Genomic DNA, 10664 nt, shown 5'->3' on the forward strand with positions numbered 1-10664 from the left:
TACTGCTCCCCTCACCTCCCAGGGGGTGAACAAGGGGATGAGTCAAATGCAGAGTACAAATTTCACCACACCCAGTGTGTGCGTGTGACAATCGTTGGGACTTTAACTTTAACTTTTAACATTATCTCAAGTTTTTAAACCTTTTGAACAACAAATCATCAAGTTTTTGACTTACGAGTGTTTCATGTGTGCGCTGTATAACACTTATAACATAATCGATTTTCTATTTCCGATTTTGTGCATAATTGAAAAGGGCATATTAACTACGAAAAAATAGTGTCGTACCAAAAAAACGCTCTGTTACCGCAAAATAATACGTTTGTTGACTGATTGTGCCTTTAAATGCAGGTAAATAATCTTCCACTAGATGACAGCAGATAGTAAAACTTTGTTTGTCACAGAATATAATTAGTGCATTTAGAATCACTGAGGAGGCAGTGACACATGTGGATAACTATCTGAAAAGAGAAAAATAAAAACTCTGGAACCACTAAATCAGGGGTGCCCATTACGTCGATTGCGAGCTACCGGTCGATCGCGAGCTACCGGTCGATCGCGGAGGGTGTGTCAGTCGATCGCCAGCCAGGCATTACAAAAATAGACCTAAAAATCTGCACTCAATCTTCACCAAGACGTAACTTTCATCACTTGATTGACATTGTGAGATGACGCTGGCTGCTGCTAACTCATTATTAAGAAAAAATGACCGACAGGAAGGCGAGAAACACTTTTTATTTCAACAGACTCTCGCGTTATACCTACCGTCAAAACTCTAAAGACCGACTGCACAGTTCCTACCTTCAAAATAAAAGCGCTGCTTCATCCTGCCTGCGCTAATAAAATAAGAGTCTCAGAAAGCTGGAAGCTACGGAGTTTGCCGTCAATGTATTTCTTGTAAAATGTATAAAAACGAGTATGGAAGCTGGATAAACAATATGCCAAAAACCAACCACTTTCATGTGGTATTGGACAGAAAGGTGGACTTTTTTTCTCCTACATTTGAAAATGCGGACGTTATTAGCACTACTCTCTAATTCCAATCAATGCAAGTCATCAGAATCAGGAAAGAAAGTAATGTATATTTGTTAAACATGCTTGTAATATCATTAAACACCTTTAACTTGTTAACAAAAAACGTCTCTTTCATAAATAAATAAATATAAATTATATATATGAATGAGGTATATCCCTTCGACTTGATCAATTGAAAAGTACCTCGCCTGCAGAAAAAGTGTGGGCACCCCTGCACTAAATAGATGTTGTTTTTTTTTCTCTATAAGGAAATGGCAGAACAAGATAATGTCTTGTTTCATACGGAGGCGCTCCTGTCTTCTTTTACGTTTTTTACCTGCAAGCCCAAGTCAACGTTTTCAACTGTGCACAACATCGGAAATGGAAAAAATATTTGTTTTCCGTTTTTTTGTTGTTGTTTGTTTTAGGTCTGGAAACAAATATTGAAATTTAGTTGTTTTAGTTTTGGTTTTGGTATTGAAAAATGAATTGTCACGGCCCGGGCGCACACCAGTGCGCATTCATCTGTGCTCCAAGGGCGCGCCAGGCGCGCACTACTCCGGCTGCAGCAAGCGGCTGCATTCAATCATCAGCAATCAACGCACCTGTTGCTGATGAGAAGACCTGCCTTTTTTAAGCCAGCACAACCGGCTATCCTGGGCCAGAACGTAGCGATCGGTTCCCGTACAGTAAGCCGTAATTCAAGCTCTATGCTCTCTCTTTGTGTTCCTTTCTTGTCGTGTTCATTTGTCTCGTGTTTCCTTGTCGATCCAGCAGCCTCCCTCCGTTCCCGCATTACGAGCTGTGTGTCTCGTCTCCCGGTGTTCCCTTCTGGTTCTCTGGCTGCCCCCTTTGGTTCTCGACCTCCCGCCTGGACGCGGACTTTGACGCCTCGCTATTGCCCCCGACTTCCTGCCTGTTCTCACGGACCTCCGAGCCAGCCTTGCCCCTCTTGGACTTCCGCCTCTCGCTCAACACTTCTGGTAACATACTACAATTAATTTTCCACACAATCAGAATCAGAATCAGAAATACTTTATTTATCCCCGAGGGGAAATTAAAAATGTTCAGCACAATCCCATTCATAGTCGTACACCACACACATAGTTTGGATTATTAACACACTTTATTTATTATTTACATATATATTATTAGGGATGTCCGATAATGGCTTTTTGCCGATATCCGATATTCCGATATTGTCCAACTCCTTAATTACAGATACCGATATCAACGGATACTGATATATACAGTCGTGGAATTAACACATTATGCCTAATTTGGACAGCCAGGTATGGTGAATATAACAATATAATATAAAATAAAATATATATATATATAATATAAAAACAGTTACATAGAAACTAGTCATTAATGAAAATGGGTAAAATGAACTGTTAAAGGTTAGTACTATTAGTGGACCAGCAGCACGCACAATCATGTGTGCTTACGAACTGTATTCCTTGCAGACTGTATTGATACATATTGATATACAATGTAGGAACCAGAATATTAATAACAGAAAGAAACAACCCTTTTGTGTGAATGAGTGTAAATGGGGGAGGGAGGTTTTTTGGGTTGGTGCACTAATTGTAAGTGTATCTTGTGTTTTTTAATGTTGATTTGATAAAAAAAAAAAGAAAAAATACAAAAAAAAACAAAAAACGATACCGATAATTTCCGATATTACATTTTAAAGCATTTATCGGCCGATATTATTGGACATCTCTATATATTATGTATATATATGAATAAACAGAGTTAAACAACGTACCCCGCTGCCTGTGCCGTCTTCTTCCCCCGTACAAACCGTAACATAAATGAACGAATGATTCGCGGATTAAGCCAACCCACTGATTTATGGATTTGTGTCCAATAACTTTTGTCCAAATAGTGTACACATATAAAATGGCCTCAACCTATATATTCTGTGAGCAGGTTCTGTATAAAAACAAGATGTACGAAAAACAACAGAACTTCCGTCACAGAATTTTAACCACCTAATGACCCACACAAGGTGTCAATTTTATTGTCCTGTATACTGCTGAGCTCCAGTTTATGGAGTGTATGCAATTATATCGCACAGACAAAGAATGAGCAAGGTGTGTGTGTGTGTTTTTTTTCCCACTTTAGAGTATGGAATGTAGATGTTTACCATTTACAGTAATAAAGCAAAAATGTGCATCACCTGTGGCCGTGTGCAGCTGCCAGGCTATAAGAGTTCATGTCTCCCTGCGGGGCTGTAGAAATGCCATTGCGGTACATGGTCCCCACCATGGGGTCGGCCCCCCGCTGCAGCAGCAGGCTCACCAGCTCAAAGTTACCTGCGCATGAAAAGCAATTAGGCAGGCGCACGATACAATATAAATAGAAACCACAAAATAACGCTCTCTAAGACTCGGCTGAAGATGGAGCTGGTTACACTCGTGCGTACCTGCAGCAGCAGCCAGCTGCAGCGGCGTCTCGGTGTAGTTCTCCATGCCGTCTTGCAGGGATCCCTCCACTGTGGCTTTGGCATCCAGCAGCAGCTACAGGGTTCAGGTAGGGACAGAGTAGAAGACTTAAGTGTGGTGTGGCTTTGAGCTTCTCTCTCACCTAAGACCGAGTTAATGAATGTTTGATTGTTCATTTAGGATACAGGCTGCCTTGGAATTAATTGTGGAGCTGCAGCCAGCTGCCACTCACTATCTTTAGCTAAGCACACAAACTGGAAATAGGCAGAAAGTCAGCCAAGCAAAGCCTGAAGAGCTCTACCCAGCTCTCCACATTCATTAAAAATAATAACTGCCAGTGTCCGTGATAAAATATGTATGGGAAGTGGGATCATTTTTTATCATTTTCTTACAAAGAAGGAGAATACAGATAACTTGACAAATAACCACGTACAAATCAAAGAATCCATTAATATTTACTTCTCAGTTCTATAAGTTATATTACAGCATGCTATCTGTACGCTATAATTAGAGCTGCCCAATTAATCGATTTAAAAGAACCGATTATTTAATTGTTACGATCATTAAATCGATTATTTGTATTAATTTTTTTTCAATTTTTTTTTCATAAAGAAATACAATCATGTGTGCTTACGGACTGTATCCCTGCAGACTGTATTGATCTATATTGATAGAGTATTGTAGTAATGTATGCCCAGATGAGATGTTTCAATGTATATAATTATTACTTTGTATCACTTTTTGGCAACCAAGGATACATTGATTTAATGAATACATCCAAACACTTTTCACCAGTGGTTGGGGACCACTGCTCTAAGGCAGTGGTCCCCAACCTTTTTGTAGCTGCGGACGCTTGAAAATTTGTCCCACGGACCGGGGGTGGGGAGGGGGGTATTTTTTTTTTTTTTTTTTCTTTTTTTCATAAAGAAATACAATCATGTGTGCTTACGGACTGTATCCCTGCAGACTGTATTGATCTATATTGATATATAATGTATATATTGTGTTTTTTATGTTGATTTAATAAAAAAATAAAATTAAAACATTTTTTTTATTTTTTTATTTATTTTTTTTTATTTCTTGCGGCCCGGTGGTTGGGGACCACTGCTCTAAGGGACGTTTTCTTAATAAAATCTAGCATCTTTATATTTATTATCCGTTATTGGAGGCTTTACTCGTGTTTAGAGAGGATCTGAAAATTAGCTTCCCCTAGTTCAGGGGTGTCAAACGTACGGCCCGAGGGCCGGTTTAGGCCTGCGAATAGGTTTTATCCGGCCAGTGGGATGAGTTTGCTAAGTATAAAAATTAACCTGAAATTTTTTAATGAAATACATAGCTGTTCTAAATGTGTCCACTGGATGTCGCAATAGCAATTCTTTGTATCTTTGTAGATGATGCGACATATGTACATAAACCACATGATGTTAGTACATCGTTGAGGAAAATGAGCAAACTACATAAATAACATCCTGTAATTTGATTTTGATATAATTTTATTTATCTTGATAGATTGAGTTGACGGATGAACATTATCACATAATTTATTCAGAAAACATAAATAATGATAAATAAAGATAGAATACAATTAACCGCAACATGTAAGTGTAAAAAACAACAACAACATTATGATTTGTACAATCTCAGAATGTTCTATTTTCAAACAAAGTAAACACACTGAAGTTTTCTTTATTTTTAAGTTATCATGCCGTGATTTTACCAGTCCGGCCTACTTGGGAGTGGATTTTTCTCCACATGGCCCCCGATCTAAAATGCGTTTGACACCCCTGCCCTAGTTGAAAGGCCAGCAGCCGCCAGCGGTACAACATTTCATTACAACTAACACGATGAGGTCAGCGCCCACCTACCCACCCCCTTCTGTTGTCTTTTACAGTGTTTACCAAAACGTCAAAATCTAATCGGAAATCGAGTTTTATGGGGGAAAAAAATCTGCATTTCATTTTTGGCCATAATCGTGCAGCCTGAACAGTAATGACACACTAGGAAAACCTTGGAAAATGATTTGCAACACACTTTTTTTAATTTCTAATGCGTCCTTAGGGATCAAAATGCGGGGCACAAGGTTTAATGATTTTCCGTTCAAGACAAACTACATAAATCCCACTGTGCACATCATTTAGAGGGCACACTGGATTACTTAAATGATTTCGATTACAATTAGTCTGAAGTTTCACCTTCCAAATCACTTAATGGAGTCTGATCCATGGCGGTAAAAGGCACATCGACCGCCGGATTGAACAGACAAAAAAAACAACAACCGGGACCATGTGAAAATGGAAATAAAGAGACAGAAGAAGACAATGATGACGACCAACCATGAGGCTGAAGCACAGTGAGAGGTCATGAGAACATTCACAGATGAGAGAGGACGTCACTACCTGCACCACAGGCACATGTCCATGTGACACAGCAAAAGTGAGGGGCGTCGCCTGGCGCGTTTCGGGAAAGACTGAGTGGTGCTTGTGCACTGAGCTTGGCACCTGGGGAACGGGACACAAGAGGAGGTTTGGGTCGGACGGTCGGTGGGAAGGAGGGAGGGATGAGAGAGAGACATGAAGCCATTAAACACTACGACATGGCCAAGCCAGCAAAAGACAAGCCTCTACACCAGCGGTGTCCAAAGTGCGGCCCGGGGGCCATTTGCGGCCCGCAGCTAATTGTTTACCGGCCCGCCACACATTCTGGAAATGCTGTTGCAAAAATTAAAAAAAAGTGGAATGAGGTGAAATCTAACTAGAAAAGTTGCAATGTTGACACAAAACTGCCTTGCAGGCTTTTTTTTCTTCTTTTGTCTATATTTTTCTTTTTTTGCCATTGTTCAAAAATAAATAAAATCAATGATTAATAAGATAAGAATTATTGACCTATTCAAGGCTCCAATTATTTCAAATATTTCACTTTAAAATGTTTTATGTGGAAAATATTGCATATATTTTGTGGTTTCCATACAAAAACATCAACATTTAATTTGACAAAAGAGCATAAAACAAACAAAATAATAGTTCAAACGTAAAATCGACAGATATATCTGAAGTTGATCTCGTAACTTAAGTGTTGAAAGTAAAAAAAAAAAAAAACAATTTATCACTTTCTGAGTGGGGCACATTTTGGATCCCAAATATATTTAATTGGATTTTATTTATCTTTTCACTGTGATTACTCAAAAATAATAATGAATTAAAATCAATGGTGTCCTGCATTATTGATCTTTTTAAGGCTCTAATTACTTCACATCAAACATTGCTTTCTGAATGTTTTGGGCAGTGGGGGAAATACTGCATATTTCAGTTTTATTATAAAAAACTAAGTTGTCTTTGACAGAAAAGGCATAAAATCTTTATATCAACCTGAAGTTGATATACTGTAGAGATTTACTGTAAGCGTTAAATAAATTAAAAAAAATAATATTTTGACTTGTTTTTAACATTTTAATGACTTAGACCCTTTATGGTCTCCGAGAGCCCTAAAGGTAAAAAACAAACAAAATCCATATATTTTGTTATGGTTTGAAAATGAAAAATATCAAAATGGCCCCCGCATGCTTTAATTTTTCCGTGTGCGGCCCTCAGTGGAAAAAGTTTGGACACCCCTGCCCTACACGGTGGACACGAACACAGGACGCGCTACAGGAGTAACGAGACTAATTATCTGAGAGGCCTGGGGCTGCAGAGGACAACCTGTCAGCATGTTGACCTTTTAATGAACACACTAAATTGATCTGTCTTGTTACGTCTCATCCTAATGGCTTTTCTCTGATCTCTACTCCCTCCACTGTGCTTTCTAGAACCGGGCTCCGACCTCTCTATATATATCTCTATATCTCTGGTCTGGGAAAATGCAATGAATCAGTGTGAGTCACATGAAAGCTTGACACCAATTAGCACTGTAATATTTTCAGTGGGCTACGTTTAGAATGAAGATAAGGAGAAATAACATGATTAGTTAAATCAATTACAGACTAAATTGAGGCATAAACGAAGCAGGTCTTTGTGCTCTGGCCAACAATCAATAGGATTAATGAGTGCAAATAAGCACTAACACGATGGTTGGTGACAGGACCATGATCATGAGGCTTGTTGTTGTCTTTGACATCGGCACGCACTCTGCCAGGTGGACTATGTGAGACCCGTGGCGTGAAAGTGTTTATAGTATTTTTTTCTAAATGTAAACATGTATATCTCCATTGTAGCTGGTTGTCATTGATAAACATCCATCCATCCATCCATTTTCTACCGCTTGTCCCTTTTGGGGTCACGGGGGGTGCTGGAGCCTATCTCAGCTGCATTCGGGCGGAAGGCGGGGTACACCCTGGACAAGCAATTATTCAATTAATCAGAATCAGAATTAGAAGTACTTCATTAATCCCTGAGGGGAAATTGAGATTTTCAGCACAATTCCATTTAAGAGCAGACAAACATTACAGGGAGACAGAACAGGATCGCTGACGGGTCTGCCAACTTCCGGCGCCCCTTACAAAAAAGGTGACAAACAGGTAAATACTGGGGGGGGGGGGGGGGGGTGAGAAAAAAAAATCAGTCTAAGCCTGGGCCCCTGGAGAGGGGGTCCAGACTGAGGCCAAGAGAAAAAAACTCATAGTCATAATAGCACACATAAGTATGTGTGTAAGAGGGAAACATCAAAAATCAAAGAACACAAAGGACATTAAAGGCCTACTGAAACCCACTACTACCGACCACGCAGTCTGATAGTTTATATATCAATGATGAAATCTTAACATTGCAACACATGCCAATACGGCCGGGTTAGATTAGTAAAGTGCAATTTTAAATTTCCCGCGAAATATTCTGCTGAAAACGTCTCGGTATGATGACGTTTGCGCATGACGTCACGGATTGTAGCGGACATATTGGGACACCATTGTGGCCAGCTATTAAGTCGTCTGTTTTCATCGCAAAATTCCACAGTATTCTGGACATCTGTGTTGGTGAATATTTTGTAATTTGTTTAATGAACAATGAAGACAGCAAAGAAGAAAGCTGTAGGTGGGAAGTGATGTATTAGCGGCCGGCTGCAGCAACACAACCAGGAGGACTTTGAGTTGGATAGCAGACGCGCTACCATGAGTACGCAGCTGCGGCTTCCAAACATTTGATCGCTTGCCCGTACGTGCGTGCCGCTATGTGCATGTCACGTACGTAACTTTGGGGAAATATATGTGCTGTATGAACTTTACGGAGGTGAACGGTACTTTGGGCTGTGGGATTGAGTGTGTTGTGCGGGTGTTTGAGTTGTATTGGCGGGTTATATGGACGGGAGGGGGGAGGTGTTTGTTATGCGCGATTAATTTGTGGCATATTAAATATGAGCCTGGTTGTGTTGTGGCTAATAGAGTATATATATGTCTTGTGTTTATTTACTGTTTTAGTCATTCCCAGCTGAATATCAGGTCCCACCCGCCTCTCACAGCATCTTCCCTATCTGAACCGCTTCCACTGCCCTCTAATCCTTCACTCTCACTTTCCTCATCCACGAATCTTTCATCCTCGCTCAAATTAATGGGGTCATCGTCGCTTTTTCGGTCCGAATCGCTCTCGCTACTGGTGGCCATGATGAGGCGCTCCACAACCTGTGACATCACGCTACTTCCGGTACAGGCAAGGCTTTTTTATCAGCGACCAAAAGTTGCGAACTTTATCGTCGATGTTCTCTACTAAATCCTTTCAGCAAAAATATAGCAATATCACCAAATGATCAAGTATGACACATAAAATGGACCTGATATCCCCGTTTAAATAAGAAAATTTAATTTCAGTAGGTCTTTAAAGACATTAAAAGAGCAGAGCTGATGCTACCAGACATTTCTAAATACAGCAACGAAAGTAAAAACAACAACAACAAAAAAACATATACACTGTGGTGGCCTCTGCGGTGTGGGGGGAGCATGACTAGAGACAGGAGCAGACCCAACAAAGCAACCAAGAGAGCCGACTCCACCCTCGGCCGCCCACTAAGTGTCCAGTCTGCATGGATGAGCGAGGATGCGTCTAAGGAGACCGAGGTGTCCGATACCTGCTCATTCAGCCAAGACACTGTGAAGCTTGTCTGCTTGTCAGCGCCCGCTCCGCAGCCCTGTCTCTTCATCCACATCTCCTCCGGTCTCTCCAAACGTGGCAGAGACCCAGCAGCTGGTCTCCATGGCCAAAAGGCTCCCGGTAGGCAGATCCAGAAGTTCACAAAAAAGCACAGCAGAAGTCCCGAAAGTGCAACCCCTTGTCACACAGTCCCAAAGGGTCCCGAACCAAAACAAAAACACGAAAACAAGAGGGAAACATCAGGAACACAAAATGATGACACAAGAGCACAGCCCTCCTGCGAACAGCAGCCACTACAGCAGGGCCAGCTTGGAAAAAACTACAAAAATAAAATAACATTTAAAAAACAAAATAAATTATATAATTCAGGAAAAACTACAAAAAACAAGATTAACTACCCAGATATATCGATGAATGTTAAGGGGGACCAATGATGATTTTTCTTTTCTTTTCTGACTTATAAATATTGTTACAATGTTGGATACAGGTGCAAAATAATGCCATAGCGTCAAATCATAAGGTTCATGCATTTGGGCGTGAGCTTGTTTTTAATGCTGTATTTTGCAATCTTTTTTTTTTAACAGTGGGCCATTTGTGACATCACAAATAGACACATGTATTTAAGTGGGCATCCTCGTGTTTACGAAGTTTTTTTTGACTGCGTCTGAAAAAGAAATAGAGGCGATTGTCTTGAGGATGTATATCAAATAGTGTAGATTTAAAAAGATACATTCTAATACTTTTTTTTGGGGGGGGGGGGGGTTCATTTGCAATCTACAGGGAACACCTCCACACACAAACAGTTTGCACACATATGCAGAAAGTAGGTAAATGTGATTTAGAGCAAAGCATATCAAATACATTTTATCTAGAGCACAAATAAGTGTGTTAAATGGAGATTGACATCATTGCAGGTCCCTCTTTACCATTACCCTGTTGTAGTTTGTTAGTGTTAAATCAAAACCTGCATTAAAGATGTACAGTATATTTGTTAGAATGCAAATTATTACATTAATGTATGATGTATATTATAGGTTTTATATCCTCCTCGGCAATCAGGCACATGAACAATAACAAGATCTGATAGCTCAGTTATTCTATTCTGTGTTATATGTGTTTTATGTTGCAT

At 40.0% G+C, this 10664-nt stretch overlaps 1 protein-coding gene across 2 annotated transcripts in view; it reads right to left on the reverse strand.

The window, feature by feature from the left end:
- btbd11b (BTB (POZ) domain containing 11b) overlaps positions 1-10664 on the reverse strand; it is a 235948-nt gene that overhangs the window by 17662 nt on the left and 207622 nt on the right. The window contains exons 7-9 of one of the 2 annotated variants that reach the window (XM_062035657.1): positions 5861-5962; positions 3446-3539; positions 3200-3335 (exon numbers count right to left, since the gene is read on the reverse strand). In XM_062035657.1, coding sequence (XP_061891641.1) covers positions 3200-3335; positions 3446-3539; positions 5861-5962 — 332 coding nt within the window. The remainder of the gene's footprint in view (positions 1-3199; positions 3336-3445; positions 3540-5860; positions 5963-10664) is intronic. The other variant, XM_062035658.1, reaches the window with a different exon arrangement.

The sequence above is a fragment of the Entelurus aequoreus genome, linkage group LG24, assembly GCF_033978785.1.
Source record: "Entelurus aequoreus isolate RoL-2023_Sb linkage group LG24, RoL_Eaeq_v1.1, whole genome shotgun sequence".
Lineage (NCBI taxonomy): Eukaryota > Metazoa > Chordata > Actinopteri > Syngnathiformes > Syngnathidae > Entelurus > Entelurus aequoreus.